Genomic DNA, 16,656 nt, shown 5'->3' with positions numbered 1-16,656 from the left:
ATGATAGTAAGAGGCTGAGCCCTATGCAGCTGTGCATGCTGTTTGTCTACAGCGGCAACAGATGCCGCCTAGAGATATTATTGATGTGCCTGCTCAACAATATACTTGAACTCATGACATGAATACATGAAATATGATTTTAGACCTGGACTTGAGACTCTTTTAACACTCCTGCTTTTCTTTTCCTTTGCACATGCAAAAGAGAGTAACAAATCTTGAAAGAGTACTCCACCATTTTCGCATTGCACCTTCTCAAACTCACGATGTACAATTTTGAAAAGGTACTAGAAGTTATATATAACAGGACCTCTGGTGGTTTGGTTGGAGATTCAGGATTCAGGTGTGTTCAGCTAGCATCAGGCCGTTTATTTAGTGTGCTGTAGCCGCAAGCAGAGATGAAGAGTGTACTACATTTCTTTCTAACACCACACTCCACTCCAACAATATATTTCATTTTCATTTTTGTAGTTTATGTTCCAACTGACATTACCTCAAATGCTGTTACTTGAGACAATTTATCAGATTATGCAATCTTTATACAACTTTTTCCACATATTCAATTGTACTCCAATCATTGTAAACTGATTTTGATATGTAAATTTGGTGGAGTTCCCCTTTAATCAAAGACCCTGTATAAATAAAGGTGAATACATTTGGTTTAAAAAAAAAATCTGAGTTAAAATCAGTTTAACAATAACTAGTTACACATTTGTATAGCGCGGTTCAGAGCAGAGACACTAACACATGCATGTGGAATTGCCCACACTTGCAAACTGCAACTTTTGTGCTGATCTGAAAAAAATCAGGTTTGAAGATAAACTTTATCATCATGCAAGCAGGGGAGAAACAAACAGACCAAATGTTAACGTTGCCAAATGTTAACCAGTGGCTGAAGTGAAGTGAGCTTACCTACATGAACTCTGACTTAAAGGTCATCCACAACACATGGGGTCATTACATTAATTACCTAGAAACTAAGTTATCAAATAAACTCTGTACTCTTTTATTAAGGAAATAGTTTCTGACAACATTATGACACTTTTTTTATTTTATAGTTTTATAAGTGAAGTTGTCCCTTGTCACTGTTTCTGTTTGTGAGGGATATATTTTACTTTTTTACTTTTTATTAAATACTTAATTTGGTGTGCAGTAGTAGAGTGATTGCACATTAATAGTTTACTAAAATTCTGCATTATGGAAGTTAGTAAAATTATATCCAGATGCCTTTTTGGGCCAAGAAGCAAAGTACCTGTTACAGGAAGAAGTCAGGGAAGAGGGTTCACAGGGCGGCTGCATGGTATTTGAATAAAAACGCAGAAGAATGGACCTGTTTAGCCAGAAACAATTTCACTTTACTGACATTGCACAGTGCAAGTACCGAGACAATGAAATACATTTTAGCATCTAACCAAAAGTGCAAAAGAAGCAGTAAACTGCAGTGCATACTCGCATTTTAACCAGAGGCTCAGCAGAACTGTTGTACTGTATGATAAGATCAGACACTGTTGATCTGAGAGAGTCACAGAATCTACAGCTGCAAAGAGCAGAGGTAAAGATCGAGTTCAAACTCTGAATCTGTGGTTTTCCGACATCCTGTGTACCTTTTTGTAATGATGTGTGGTTGTGCCCTACATTAGAGAATGTGGTGATTGTTTGCCTCACAAACAAAACGTACAGGCCAGAAGTGTTTTGTCATCTTACATTTGTTTGCTTCAATTTTAGTGTAATAATTTTAGAAACATGCTGTGCTAAAGAACAGATGCATGACATTAAAGGACTTTGATTTGGTTAATTGGTACTGAACATTACTTAACAGTTCCAGGGGAAAAAACTGATTGAGACATCAGAGACACGGCAAAAGGCTGAACAAAATCACAACTCTATATATATGATATCTATATATATATATGTATGTATGTATGTATATAGTAAGCAGCCACTTCATTAGGTACACCTGTGCAATAATTCAATCCAATACAACTCTTCTTCTGTGTACGTTTATTATTGAGGTTGTGATGGTGGTGGCTTACAGGGGTGAGCTAACTAAATAATTACTAATTACTAAAAAATATAATTCTGAGAATATAACTACTTAACTATATATTACTATATATAGCTACTAATTACTAGAAAAATATAGACCAGAGAATATAACTACTTAACTACTGTATATATTACTATAACTACTCATTAATATAAAATATTCATCAGAAAATACTAAAAAAAAAAAAAAATATTTAACTATATATTACTATATATAGCTAATAATTACTATATAATATAAATCAGAGAATATAACTAATTAACTATATAAAACTACATAACCACTAATAAAAATAACTGTTACTACCCCCATCAAGCTTACAGGCCAAAGCAAGACAATTTTGTATTTTTTAGATATAAAAATGTACATAGAACATTTCATTACAGGTAAACTCATTGTGCTTTGCGTTTTACATCGCACACGTAATACATAGCATAGCAATCATAGCATAATAACACACTAGAGAGGGCACAGTTGGAATTACTGGGGGAGAGGTTTACAGACGTGCTATTCATGAATTATGTTCAACCTCATGATTTGTGCTACAGGCACACAGCTGGGGCACCTGTCGAGCTCGCTGGAGCAGCTGTCTGAGCTGAGCAGGAATATCTTCATTTCCATGAACATGAACCAGAGGGTTTAGACCACTGTTCAGACACACAAGTACACGACTTATCTGGTGAGCTATGTAGACTCCATTAGACCATTCATAGCATATCTGCTGTTTTAATAAAACTCTTGACCAGAGGTTGAGATTCTTGAATACATGATAGGGGATGTAACAAACGGAGAAGAGGAGAATCAAAATGAGCAGAAACTTCATACTTCTCTGTTTCTGTACCTTGTCAACTCTCTTTCTAGTCCATAAAACTATAACTATGTGTCCATAGCAACCCAACGTGATGAGGAAGGGGAGGCAAAATCCAGCAAGTGTCCATCCGAGGCTGTATTTCTGGTAATCCTCAACATATGTCTGATGGGTGGTATCGTAGCATTTTTCAGACTTGTTTCCAAATGTCTTAGAGTAGAACATGTCAGGGAGACATTGAACGCTCACCAACAGCCAAACCATGATTGAGATAGCCACAGAGTGGGTGACAGTTAATCTTCCCATCACTCTCACTGAATGGACAATGGCCAGGTACCTGTACACACTTATACAAGTAAGGAACCCAATGCTGCCATATAAATTCAGGTTGAAGCAGAATCTTGTTATCTTGCAGAATGCGTCTCCAAAGATCCATTTACTCCCTGTAAAATAGTACACCATCAGAAATGGGAGTGTGAGCAGATATAAAATATCTGCAAGGCCAAGGTTCAGAAGAAATACATTGATGATCTTTAGTTTCCTCCATTTCTGCAGCAAACACTTCAATCCCCATCCATTAGCCAGCAGACCAAAGATGAATACTACGATGTAAACAGGAGGCAGGAATCTGCTTGTGAAGTCAAAGCGGATTACACAAGACGTCTTATTCATTGTCTTCTGCAGTTCAATCATTACGGTTCCTTCCCTCCGTGAGTACACTGGTGTTTTCCAAAACTCTGATGAGAAATAAAGAGTAGTAAGACAAAAGAAATTATGACCTTTTGGTTTCTGAGAAGACTTCCTGTACAGTCTCTACTTGAGACCACTCTTTGTGGTCACACAGATGAGTGGTAGATGAAGTGCAAACCCCAAGATAGATGGTTAGCGTTTGTTTTTTTTAGATGACTTCCTGTACAGCCTCTACCTGAGATCACTTTTGAATTTGCAGTCACAGAGATGAGTGAAAGATAACCCTCTCACAAAGACAGGTATTCTCACATGAATGTTGATCATGCCAATTATACAATAAGACTGGTGATATAATGTATTTGTTTCACTCTAAGCAAATCCAATGAAAAGACAAACCAATATTGAATTGATCCTTCTAACAAGTATTGTAAATATTTTATTCTGCACTATAGAAATGTATTCTAGTCCAAAAACTGTAAGAATCACACCAATAAGCCTCATGTTGCTCTCATTATGTTGATGATTCAGTATTATAAACATGGACATTGTACTTTACTTTGAGTCATTCCAACAGAAAGCATCCTATAGCATCTAATACTAACTATAGCACCAAATGTGTATGAACGTGTATTGACCCGCAGCTAAAAATAGTTCCTTAAAAATGCACCATTTTAGCGTGCAGGTGGTCGAGTGGTTAGAGCCCATACCACGTACTTAACTGACCCTGGTTCGAATCCTGGCTGGTGGTCCTTTGCTGCATGTCACACCCCCCTCCCGCTCCCATGTTTCCTGTCTGTCTACTGCTTAATAAAGGTGTCTATGCCGAATAAATCACAATTTACTCCTTTGCAAGTAATGTTAGCTAAAAATCTATTAGGGAATTATTTTGACCTTTTTGTAAATTACATTCTACATTCATGGCTCCATTTTACAGATTTACAAGAACAAATGGGCTTGGGCCTGAGGTGAGCTGTGGTCATAAATGGTGTTGGCATGAGTTTAGAGGAATTGCGTTAAATATCAAATTATAATAGCCATGATTATCAGTTGAGCTTGTCAAAATCTGTGGAGTTCAAACAATGTCAGCACTAGCAGTGTATTAATAGGATGACTTAATTTCTCACATTTCCTGTTTTAAACAAGTAGAGAGCGTGCATCAAACCTATGAGGAATGGGACACAAAATCCAGTGAGTGTCCATCCAAGGCTGTATTTCAGGTAATCCTCAACATATCTTCTTATGGGTGGTATCGTAGCATTTCCCAAGCTTGTTTCCAAATGTCTTGGTGTAGAACATGTCAGGGAGACTTTGAACACTCACCAGCAGCCAAATCATGATTGAGATAGCCACAGACCTTGTGACAGTTAATCTCCCCATTGCTCTCATTGAGTGGACAATGGCCAGATACCTGTACACACTTATACAAGTAAGGAATCTGCAAGACTAAGATTGAGAACAAAAACACTGATGTTTCCCAGTTTCTTCCAGTTGAGCTTCAAAGACTTCAATCCCCAACCATTGGCCACCAGACCAGCGATGAATACTAAGATGAAAACAAGAGGCAGGAATCTGTGTTCAAAGTCAAAATTAACTTGAGGACAAGATGTGTTATTCATTGTGTGTGAAAATCTGTCAAATGCAGATTTGAGATCATAGATGAATCCATTGGTCAAAATTTCAGTACTATCGTTTATATCTAAATACTAGCAAAAATGATAACAGTCAGCATAATCCAATTTATATGCACAATAAGTTTAAATCAGAATATACAATTATTTCACTTACTTAGAAATTAAGTTTTTGCAGTGCAGTTTTAGCACTTAAAGTACAGATGCATGTTGTTCATATCATGTAAGATGGTGTTTATGTGCAAAGAGTTTGGATGATTCAGGGGCAGTTTTTCACCCACACAAAAAGGTAAGAGTTTCCCTCTGGTGGTAGAGTTCTTACTTGAGAGAAAATACTACAAGCCTTTCTGAACAATAATAATATTAACTTATCTGGTGAGCTATATAGACTTCATTAGACCATTCATTGCATATCTGCTGTTTTAATAAAACTCTTGACCAGAGGTTGAGGTTCTTGAATACATGATAGGGGATGTAACACACAGAGAAGAGAAGAATTAAGATGAGCAACAACTTCAAACCTCTCTGTTTCTGTACCTTGTCAATTCTCTTTCTAGTCCATAAAACTATAGCTATGTGTCCATAGCAACCCAGTGTGATGAGGAAGGGGAGGCAAAATCCAGCAAGTGTCCATCCAAGGCTGTATTTCTGGTATTTCCTCAACATATCTCTTATGGGTGGTATCGTAGCATCTCCCAGACTTGTTTCTAAATGTCTTGATGTTCAGTAGAACATGTCAGGGAGACATTGAATGCTCACCAACAGCCAAACCATGATTGAGATAGCCACAGAGTGGGTGACAGTTAATCTACCCATCACTCTCACTGGATGGACAATGGCCAGGTACCTGTACACACTTATACAAGTAAGGAACCCAATGCTGCCATATAAATTCAGGTTGAAGCAAAATCTTATCTTGCAGAATGTGTCTCCAAAGATCCATTTACTCTTCATGAAATAGTACACCATCAGAAATGGGAGTGTGAGCAGATATAAAATATCTGCAAGGCCAAGGTTCAGAAGAAAAACATTGATGATCTTTAGTTTCCTCCATTTCAGCAGCAAAGACTTCAATCCCCATCCATTAGCCACCAGACCAACGATGAATACTAAGATGTAAACAGGTGGCAGGAATCTGTTCGTGAAGTCAAAGCTGATACAGGATGTCTTATTCATTCTGTCTTCTGAAAATCAGTTATTACAGATCCTTCTCACTGTGAGTACACTCGTGTTTTCCGGAAATGTGATGAGAAATAAGAATAGTGAGACAAAAAGAACCGTACCTTTTTTTTTTAGACGACTTCTTGTACAGCCTCTACTTGTGATCACTTTGAAATGTGCGGTCACAGAGATGAGTGAAAGAAGATGTGCAAAACAAAGCTAACCCTCTCACAAAGCAGAAACTGACACTCTCACACGAATGCTGATCATGCCCATTATAGAACAAGACCATAATCAGTCAACAAGCTTGTTCTGAAATTATATACTGACACATAAGAGGGTTGTGGTTGTTTGAATTTCCTGTTTATTTGGAAGATCATTCAGCATGTCAGAAAAACAGCACAACAAACACAAAAGAATAAATCATTAGTTGATACAGCAGAAGTAAACTATACAATAAGAGATTGACTGACAGTTTAATTCATTTATAGTAATCTAATAGTTTGGATAGACAGCTACATGACAAACATGTAAGAATAGTTACTTGATATATTTGTTTAATAAAGGAATTAATACTAAAATCTTAACTGGCATTGTTGTCTACCTCACCGTGGCTCAGAGAGAAACATAACTTCAATCTGCTATATGTCCTCTACATGTAGTTAGTATTTACAAAAATGTGACTTTGACTTGACTTTGACTTTTGAACTGATGTTAATCTCTATCTGCAGTTTGTGCAACGGGCACACAGCCTGAGTTTGACAGAAAGGAACAGCAGGACATCTGACGAGCTCGCTGGAGCAGCTCTCTGAGCTGAGCAGAGATATCATCATTTCCATGAAGATAAACCAGAGGATTGAGAGCACTGTTCAGACACACAAGTCCACGACTTATCTGATGAGCTATGTAGACTCCCTTTGACCATTCGTAGCATATCCGCTGTTTGGACAGAACTCTTGACCAAAGGTTGAGGTTCCTCAGTACATGATAGGGGATGTAACAAACACAGAAGAGAATAATTAAAATGAGCAATAATCTCAAGCATCTCTGTTTCAGTACCTTGTCAGTGGTATCTTTGCGGCAGAGAATGACAATCATATGTCCATAGCAGCCCAGTGTGATGAGGAATGGGACACAAAATCCTGTGAGTGTCCATCCAAGGCTGTAATTCAGGTAATCCTCAACATATCTCTTACTGGTGGTGTCGTAGCATTTCCCAGACTCGTTTCCAAATGTCTTGGTGTAGAACATGTCAGGGAGACTTTGAACGCTCACCAACAACCAAACCATGATTGAGATAGCCACAGACCGTGTGACAGTTAATCTTCCCATCACTCTCATTGGATGGACAATGGCCAGGTACCTGTACACACTTATACAAGTAAGGAACCCAATGCTGCCATATAAATTCAGGTTGAAGCAGAATCTTGTTATCTTGCAGAATGTGTCTCCAAAGATCCATTTACTTCCCATAACATAGTACACCATCAGAAATGGGAGTGTGAGCAGGTACAAAATATCTGCAAGACTAAGATTGAGAACAAAAACACTGACGTTTCCCAGTTTCTTCCAGTTCAGCTTCAAAGACTTCAATCCCCATCCATTAGCCGCCAGACCAACGATGAATACTGAGATGAAAACAAGAGGCAGGAATCTGTGTTCAAAGGCAAAATTAACTTGAGGACAAGATGTGTTATTCATTGTGTCTCCTGAAAAGAAGTTAGTTCAAACCCTTTTCTTATAAGAAGGAACAGAGAATGTGACTTACGATGTTCAGAGAGGGCTTCCTGTTTGAAACCATGCTCTATCAAATGCAGATTTGTGATCATAGATAAATGCATGGGCAAAATGTCATGTGTGTGCATGCTTTGTCTGATCACAGTTGCTGCACATCATCATATCATTTGAAAAGCACAATAGAAAAATTCTCTATGATGCATTCATGATCCTCATTAGGATGACTCTCAATGACTTTAGTGACCCTCTGACTTTTCACCGAGCACCATCATCAGGTCAAGATTTCAGTAATATCGTTTATCTCCAAATACCAGCAAAAATTATGAGTCTTAGTCTTTTTTATTGGTGAATATGGAATTACAATATTTGATGTTTTTTTTTAACCAGTTATGATTAATTACTTCATACTGTTGTGATGTCTGTGCTTTGGATGTAAATCTGTGCTAATATGGTTTATATTATTATACTTTATTGTAAAAATTGCAAATTAAGACAAGGCAAGTGATATTTACTTGAATTAGGTCAAACACCCCTGCATAGTCAGCATAATCCAATTTATATGCACAATAAGTTTAAATCAGAATATGCAATTATTTCACTTAGTTAGAAATTAACTTCTTGCAGTGCAGTTTTAGCACTTAAAGTACAGATGCATGTTATTCATATCATGTAAGATGGTGTTTATGTGCAAAGAGTTTGGATGATTCAGGGGCAGTTTTTCACCCACACAAAAAGGTACGAGTCTCCCTCTGGTGGTAGAGTTCCTACTTGAGAGAAAATACTACAAGCCTTTCTGAACAATAATAATAATACACTGAGACTCATAGATTTAGAAAATTTATCATTGAAGTGATTTTAAATGTTTTTCTCAGCATACATAAACACAATTTTCCACATATACAAGTTTGAATTATACATAGATGATAACAACAGCATATATGAACTTAAACAGTATTTTAATTTGACTAAGTCATGTTGTTTCATATATTGTTAACGTTGTTACCTTACACATTGTTTCACTATAATCACACAAATTGAAGTATTGGCATGAATGATATCTAACTTGCAATCTCATGCAAACTCAGAGGTTTGGTGGTTACATAAGCTGCATATTGCAAACACTAAACTAAGCAAGATACAAGCCAAGGAAAGTTCATATATATATTTATGTAGCACATTTTTAGCAATAAGGCAAATCAATGCTGAGACAATACATAGAAGAGGGACAAATATGAAATTAGAAATATAATTATTTTTGACAAAAAATTACAACTGCATACTCATGTTTAACATATCACTGGAAAAATAACTATTTTTCATGTATAAAACTCTGATTGAATTCGGTCATTTCCGTCATCGACACATTAACAGAGTTTCTTGGAGGCGAACGGCTGAACATTGGACAAGCTCTCTGGAGCAGCTGTCTAAGCTGAGCAGGAATATCTTCATTTCCATGGAGGTAAACCAGAGGGTTAAGAACACTGTTCAGACACACAAGTGCACGACTTATCTGATGAGCAATGTAGATTGTATTAGACCATTTATAGAATATCTGCCGTTTTAGTAAAACTCTTGACCAGAGGTTGAGGTTCTTGAATACATGATAGGGGATGTAACAAACAGAGAAGAGAAGAATTAAGATGAGCAACAACTTCAAACCTCTCTGTTTCTGTACCTTGTCAATTCTCTTTCTAGTCCATAAAACTATAGCTATGTGTCCATAGCAACCCAGTGTGATGAGTAAGGGGAGGCAAAATCCAGTGAGTGTCCATCCGAAGCTGTATTTCAGGTAATCCTCAACGTATGTCTTATGGGTGGTATCATAGCATTTCCCAGGCCTGTTTCCATATGTCTTGGTGTAAAACATGTCAGGGAGACATTGAATGCTCACCAGCAGCCAAACCATGATTGAGATAGCCACAGAATGGGTCACAGTTAATCTTCCCATCACTCTCACTGGATGGACAATGGCCAGGTACCTGTACACACTTATACAAGTAAGGAACCCAATGCTGCCATATAAATTCAGGTTGAAGCAGAATCTTGTTATCTTGCAGAATGTGACTCCAAAGATCCATTTACTCCCCATAAAATGGTACACCATCAGAAATGGGAGTGTGAGCAGGTACAAAATATCTGCAAGACCAAGATTGAGAACAAAAACATTGATGATCTTTAGTTTCCTCCATTTCTGCAGCAAAGACTTCAATCCCCATCCATTAGCCACCAGACCAACGATGAATACTGAGATGAAAACAGGAGGCAGGAATCTGTGTCCAAAGTCAAAATTGACACGAGGACGAGATGTGTTATTCATTCTGTCTTCTGCAATTTAGTTATTACAGATCCTTCCTTTCACAAATCCCCTCTGCAAATGGTGTTTTCGAGAAATGTGCTGAGAATTAAGAATAGCATGATAAAAAAAATGGTGATAATGTTTTTGAGATGACTTCCTGTGCAATGTCTAATTATGGTCACTTTTGAATATGCGGTCACAGAAATGATTGAAAGATGAAGTTCAAACCCAAAAGACAGGAATTGACTCTTACTCTCATATGAATGTTGATCATGCCCATTATAGGATAAGGCTTGTGATATTCTGTATTTGTTTTACTGTCGGCAAATCCAATGAAAAGACAAAACCAATGAATTGATCCTTCTAACAAGTATTGCCAATTTAAAACCTGTTATGTTTTATTCTGCACTATAGAAATGTATCCTTGTCCAAAAACTGTAAGAATCACACCAATGAACCTCATGTTGCTCTCATTATGTTGATGATTCAGTATCATAAACTTTACTTTGAGTCATTCCAACAGAAAGCATCCTATAGCATCTAATACTAACTATAACATCAAATGTGTATGAATGTGTGTTCATCCACGGCTGAAAATAGTTCTTTAAAAATGCACAATTGACTCCTGTTTAAGCAATGTCAACTAAAAAGCTATAGTGCCATGCTATGTTAGGGAATTATTTTGCCGTTTTTGTAAATTACATTACAAGTTACATGACGTTTCAACAATGTAAAAACTATTAGCAGTGTATTAATAGGACGATTTCATTTCTCACATTTCCTGTTTTACACAACTAGAGAGCATGCATCAAACCTTGTTTCTCCACCTCAGGACACATTACATGACCATAATTGGTCAACAAGCTTGTTCTGAAATTATATACTGACACGTGAGAGGGCTGTGGTTGTTTGAATTTCCTGTTTATTTAGAAGATCATTCAGCATGTCAGAAAAACAGCACAACAAACACAAAAGCAAAAATATCATTATTTGATACAGCAGAAGTAAACTATACAATAAGAGATTGACTGACAGTTTAATTCATTTATAGTAATCTAATAGTTTGGATAGACAGCTACATGACAAACATGTAAGAATAGTTACTTGATATATTTGTTTAATAAAGGAATTAATACTAAAACCTTAACTGGCATTGTTGTCTACCTCACTTTGGGTCGGAGAGAAACATAATTTAAATCCACTATATGTCCTCTACATGCAGTTAGTATTTACAATAATGTGACTTTGACTTGACTTTGACTTTTGAACTGATGTTAATCTCTATCTGCAGTTTGTGCTACGGGCACACAGCCTGAGTTTGACAGAAAGGAACAGCTGGACATCTGACGAGCTCGCTGGAGCAGCTCTTTGAGCTGAGCAGAGATATTTTCATTTCCACAAAATTAGCAATAATCTCAAGCATCTCTGTTTCAGTACCTTATCAGTGGTATCTTTGTGGCAGAGAATGATAGTCACATGTCCATAGCAACCCAGTGTGATGAGGAATGGGACACAAAATCCAGTGAGTGTCTATTCATGACTGTATTTCAGGTAATCCTCAACATTAGTACCAAATGTGTATGAATATGTATTTATCCACAGCTGAAAATAATTCCTTAAAAGGGCACACATTACTCCTGTTTAAGTAAAAAGCTACATTGACATGCTATATGAGGAAATTATTGTGCTGAGACAATACATAGAAGAGGGACAAATATGAAATTAAAAACATAATAATTACTTTTGGCAAAAAGTTACAAATGCATGCTCATGTTGAACATATTGGGAAAACATATTATTCAAGAATTAAACTGAGTGACTAAAATTGGTAATTTGTGTCAACGACACATTACCAGAGTTTCTTCGAGGCGAACGGCTGAACATGGGACAAGCTCTCTGGAGCAGCTGTCTGAGCTGAGGGTTAAGAACACTGTTCAGACACACAAGTCCACGACTTATCTGATGAGCAATGTAGACTCCATTAAACCATTCATAGCATATCCGCTGTTTGGACAGACCTCTTACCCAGAGGTTGAGGTTTTTCAGTAAATGATAGGGGATGTAACAAACAGAGAAGAGAAGAATTAAGATGAGCAACAACGTCAAACTTCTTTGTTTCTGTACCTTGTCAATTCTCTTTCTAGTCCATAAAACTATAGCTATGTGTCCATAGCAACCCAGTGTGATGAGTAAGGGGATGCAAAATCCAGTGAGTGTCCATCCAAGGCTGTAATTCAGGTAATCCTCAACATATCTCTGATGGGTGCTATCGTAGCATCTCCCAGTGGGGTTTCCAAATGTCTTGATAAAGAACATGTCAGGGAGACATTGAATGCTCACCAACAGCCAAACCATGATTGAGATAGCCACAGAGTGGGTGACAGTTAATTTTCCCATCACTCTCACTGGATGGACAATGGCCAGGTACCTGTACACACTTATACAAGTAAGGAACCCAATGCTGCCATATAAATTCAGGTTGAAGCAGAATCTTATTATCTTGCAGAATGTGTCTCCAAAGATCCATTTACTCCCCATAAAATGGTACACCATCAGAAATGGGAGTGTGAGCAGATATAAAATATCTGCAAGGCCAAGGTTCAGAACAAAAACATTGATGATCTTTAGTTTCCTCCATTTCTGCAGCAAAGACTTCAATCCCCATCCATTAGCCATCAGACCAACGATGAATACTGAGATGTAAACAGGTGGCAGGAATCTGCTTGTAAAGTCAAAGCTGATTACACAGGATGTCTTATTCATTCTGTCTGCTGAAAATCAGTTATTACAGATCCTTCTCACTGTGAGTACACTGGTGTTTTCCGGAAATGTGATGAGAATTAAGAATAGTGAGACAAAAAGAACCGTAGCTTTTTTTTAGAAGACTTCTTGTACAGCCTCTACTTGTGATCACTTTTAAATTTGCGGTCACAGAGATGAGTAAAAGAAGATGTGCAAACCAAAGCTAACCCTCTCACAAAGCAGAAACTGACACTCTCACACGAATGCTGATCATGCCCATTATAGAACAAGACCATAATCAGTCAACAAGCTTGTTCTGAAATTATATACTGACATATATGAGGGCTGTGGCTGTTTGAATTTCCTGTTTATTTGGAAGATCAGAAAAACAGCACAGAAAAAAAAAACAGAAAAATAATTAGAAAATTTCATGGAAATTTTGAGTGCCACGGGGCTACTGCCGGGACGAGTACACGATTTATTTCCAGTGTTCAAAAGTCACCCTGATCATATAACACTAAGTCATTTTTATTGTGGCATTATTAAGTACATCTTACTAGTCAGTATCAAGTGTAACAGTAGATGCAAGCAGAGAGCAGCACAGAGCACAAGGCAGTAGCAACATGCACTAACACTAAGCACTACACTACAGCACTTTACGCTTCACACATACCCTGTTAGCACACAACACAGTGTGTATGAACACACACACAGACATACGTACACACACACACACACACACACCAGCCTGCGTTTGAGCAGTAAGAGTGTCAATATAATTCATATATATATATATATAGAGAGAGAGAGTATCAATACTAGCTCAGCCGCTACCTCAGTTAACTGGCAAAACAGACAGACAGGTAGAATTAGCCAATCACAAAAAAGAAGCTCAGTTTCTGCCCAGCGACAAGTTGCTAAGGGCAGCTAAGGCCCTGCGGTTGCTACGGCGATTTGAGAATCTGCTTGGAAAAAATTCTCAAAATTCTGAAGAATTTGGCTTCTGACAAGGTCCTGAACAATTGCAAACTGTGAGAAAACCGTAACTCCTGTCCAAAAACCAAAAACACCGTGAGAAACACAGAACTCTGCAGATTCTGACAGTGTTTATTTTATTCAGATATTCCTTAAAATGAGCGCGTAAACTCAGTGCGAAGACAGAGTGAGATTCTTTTGAAAAAAGAAGACGATTACATTAGGGTCAATGGGGAGTGAGACAGGTATTGCCGCCGGTCTCGGCCCCCCCGTTTAAATTTTGTGCAGACCCTGCCTGTCAAAGTCCCATTTTATGAATCCCAACAACTATGTCTACATTTTGACCAAAAAATGATTTGTCTCTTTTTTATGGTTTGGCTGTGAGCTCGAGTTAAAAATAAAAATTAAGGTTATTTTGTACTGCTTCTTGCACTCAAGCTAACTGCCGCTTCCACTCTAACTTTGAAGAAAAAGTGATTTCCACTCCTCGTTTGACCGCTTCCACTCTAACTTTGAAGAAAAAGTGATTTCCACTCCTCATTTTATGGAAAAACAGTTTGGTATTTTTCAAGAGAGCACAAGTTTTCCTCCATTTTAAAGTTGGAATTACGTTTCTATGTGCACTTATGAGAGAGCTAGGTGACTCTGAAAAAAGGTGAAATTTTTGGGGGTTTTCAAAAAATTCCCATTCATTTCCAATGGAGAAATCTCCCGTTTTTTTGGGAATAACTTTGGGAAAAATTGGAATTTCAACCAAAACTCCTAGCACCTCTTTCCCGATCGAGCCGCACATTTTGATGTATATATTGTCGGGGTTTTCTCAAAGCTGCGGGAGGAGTTACGCGCCAGCATTGCCCCGAGGCACTCCTTTCCAGCTGCTGGAAAGGAGTGCCTCGGAGCTGTGCACCCGTGGCACTAATTATTTTTGACAAAAAATTACAACCGCATAGGCTACTCATGTTTAACATATCACTGGAAAAATAACTATTTTTCATGTATTAAACTCTGATTGAATTCGGTCATTTGTGTCAACGACACATTAACAGAGTTTCTTGGAGGCGGACGGCTGAACATTGGACAAGCTCTCTGGAGCAGCTGTCTGAGCTGAGCAGGAATATCTTCATTTCCATGGAGGTAAACCAGAGGGTTAAGAACACTGTTCAGACACACAAGTGCACGACTTATCTGATGAGCAATGTAGATTGTATTAGACCATTTATAGAATATCTGCCGTTTTAGTAAAACTCTTGACCAGAGGTTGAGGTTCTTGAATACATGATAGGGGATGTAACAAACAGAGAAGAGAAGAATTAAGATGAGCAACAACTTCAAACCTCTCTGTTTCTGTACCTTGTCAATTCTCTTTCTAGTCCATAAAACTATAGCTATGTGTCCATAGCAACCCAGTGTGATGAGTAAGGGGAGGCAAAATCCAGTGAGTGTCCATCCAAAGCTGTAATTCAGGTAATCCTCAACGTATGTCTGATGGGTGGTATCGTAGCAACTTTCAGTGGTGTTTCCAAATGTCTTGATGTAGAACATGTCTGGAAGACTTTGAACGCTCACCAGCAGCCAAACCATGATTGAGATAGCCACAGAGTGGGTGACAGTTAATTTTCTCATCACTCTCACTGGATGGACAATGGCCAGGTACCTGTACACACTTATACAAGTAAGGAACCCAATGCTGCCATATAAATTCAGGTTGAAGCAGAATCTTGTTATCTTGCAGAATGTGACTCCAAAGATCCATTTACTCTTCATGAAATAGTACACCATCAGAAATGGGAGTGTGAGCAGGTACAAAATATCTGCAAGACCAAGATTGAGAACAAAAAAATTGATGATCTTTAGTTTCCTCCATTTCTGTTGCAAAGACTTCAATCCCCATCCATTAGCCACCAGACCAACGATGAATACTGACATGAAAACAGGAGGCAGGAATCTGTGTTCAAAGTCAAAATTCACACGAGGACGAGATGTGTTATTCATTTTGTCTTAGTTATTACAGATCCTTCCCTTCACAAATCCCCTCTGCAAATGGTGTTTTCGAGAAATGTGCTGAGAATTAAGAATAGCATGATAAAAAAAAATTGTGATCATTTTTTAGAGACGACTTCCTGTGCAGTGACTATTTGTGATCATTTTTGAATATGCGGCCACAGAAATGAGTGAAAGATGAAGTGCAAACCCAAAAGACAGGAATAGACTCTTACACAAATGTTGATCATGCCCATTATAGGATAAGGCTTGTGATATTCTGTATTTGTTTTACTGTCGGCAAATCCAATGAAAAAACAAAACCTTCTAACAAGTATTGCCAATTTAAAACCTGTTATGTTTTATTCTGCACTATAGAAATGTCCAAAAACTGTAAGAATCACACCAATAAGCCTCATGTTGCTCTCATTATGTTGATGATTCAGTATCATAAACTTTAATTTGAGTCATTCCAACAGAAAGCATCCTATACCATCTAATACTAACTATAACACCAAATGTGTATGAATGTGTGTTCATCCACGACTGAAAATAGTTCTTTAAAAATGCCCAATTGACTCCTGTTTAAGCAATG

At 37.7% G+C, this 16,656-nt stretch overlaps 5 protein-coding genes and 1 pseudogene across 5 annotated transcripts; all 6 read right to left on the bottom strand.

Annotated features, from left to right (window-relative positions):
• Positions 1 to 2,516: 2,516 nt before the first annotated feature.
• On the bottom strand, positions 2,517 to 3,524 carry LOC128357537 (P2Y purinoceptor 1-like). The gene has a single exon (XM_053317901.1). It carries the CDS (start codon positions 3,522 to 3,524, stop codon positions 2,556 to 2,558), a length of 969 nt encoding a protein of 322 aa, XP_053173876.1. The 3' UTR covers positions 2,517 to 2,555.
• A 2,009-nt stretch (positions 3,525 to 5,533) lies between these two features.
• Positions 5,534 to 6,346, bottom strand: LOC128357684 (P2Y purinoceptor 1-like; annotated as a pseudogene).
• A 699-nt stretch (positions 6,347 to 7,045) lies between these two features.
• Positions 7,046 to 8,032, bottom strand: LOC128357683 (P2Y purinoceptor 1-like). Its single transcript, XM_053318053.1, has one exon. The coding sequence runs from the start codon at positions 8,030 to 8,032 to the stop codon at positions 7,046 to 7,048; it is 987 nt and encodes a 328-aa protein (XP_053174028.1).
• Positions 8,033 to 9,377: 1,345 nt separating this feature from the next.
• Positions 9,378 to 10,388, bottom strand: LOC128357682 (P2Y purinoceptor 1-like). The gene has a single exon (XM_053318052.1). The coding sequence runs from the start codon at positions 10,383 to 10,385 to the stop codon at positions 9,378 to 9,380; it is 1,008 nt and encodes a 335-aa protein (XP_053174027.1). The 5' UTR covers positions 10,386 to 10,388.
• Positions 10,389 to 11,638: 1,250 nt separating this feature from the next.
• On the bottom strand, positions 11,639 to 13,127 carry LOC128357681 (P2Y purinoceptor 1-like). The gene is made up of 2 exons (XM_053318051.1): positions 12,272 to 13,127; positions 11,639 to 11,766 (listed from the first exon to the last, which is right to left on the bottom strand). Exons 1-2 carry the CDS (start codon positions 13,125 to 13,127, stop codon positions 11,639 to 11,641), a joined length of 984 nt encoding a protein of 327 aa, XP_053174026.1.
• Positions 13,128 to 15,065: 1,938 nt separating this feature from the next.
• On the bottom strand, positions 15,066 to 16,073 carry LOC128357680 (P2Y purinoceptor 1-like). The gene has a single exon (XM_053318050.1). The coding sequence runs from the start codon at positions 16,071 to 16,073 to the stop codon at positions 15,066 to 15,068; it is 1,008 nt and encodes a 335-aa protein (XP_053174025.1).
• Between the last annotated feature and the right edge of the window lie 583 nt (positions 16,074 to 16,656).

The sequence above is a fragment of the Scomber japonicus genome, chromosome 4 (assembly GCF_027409825.1).
Source record: "Scomber japonicus isolate fScoJap1 chromosome 4, fScoJap1.pri, whole genome shotgun sequence".
In the NCBI taxonomy this organism is placed as follows: domain Eukaryota; kingdom Metazoa; phylum Chordata; class Actinopteri; order Scombriformes; family Scombridae; genus Scomber; species Scomber japonicus.
Note: the sequence above shows the minus strand (reverse complement) of the source record. Positions and strands in the feature narration are given on the sequence as shown.

Coding starts and splice junctions, on each gene's coding strand:
- LOC128357680 (XM_053318050.1), bottom strand. CDS start 16,073: ATGAATAACACATCTCGTCCTCGTGTGAATTTTGACTTTGAACACAGA.
- LOC128357683 (XM_053318053.1), bottom strand. CDS start 8,032: ATGAATAACACATCTTGTCCTCAAGTTAATTTTGCCTTTGAACACAGA.
- LOC128357681 (XM_053318051.1), bottom strand. CDS start 13,127: ATGAATAAGACATCCTGTGTAATCAGCTTTGACTTTACAAGCAGATTC. Junction 11,767..12,271: donor TCTTAACCCTCAGCTCAGAC/AGCTGCTCCAGA, acceptor ATTATTGCTAAT/TTTGTGGAAATGAAAATATC.
- LOC128357682 (XM_053318052.1), bottom strand. CDS start 10,385: ATGAATAACACATCTCGTCCTCGTGTCAATTTTGACTTTGGACACAGA.
- LOC128357537 (XM_053317901.1), bottom strand. CDS start 3,524: ATGAATAAGACGTCTTGTGTAATCCGCTTTGACTTCACAAGCAGATTC.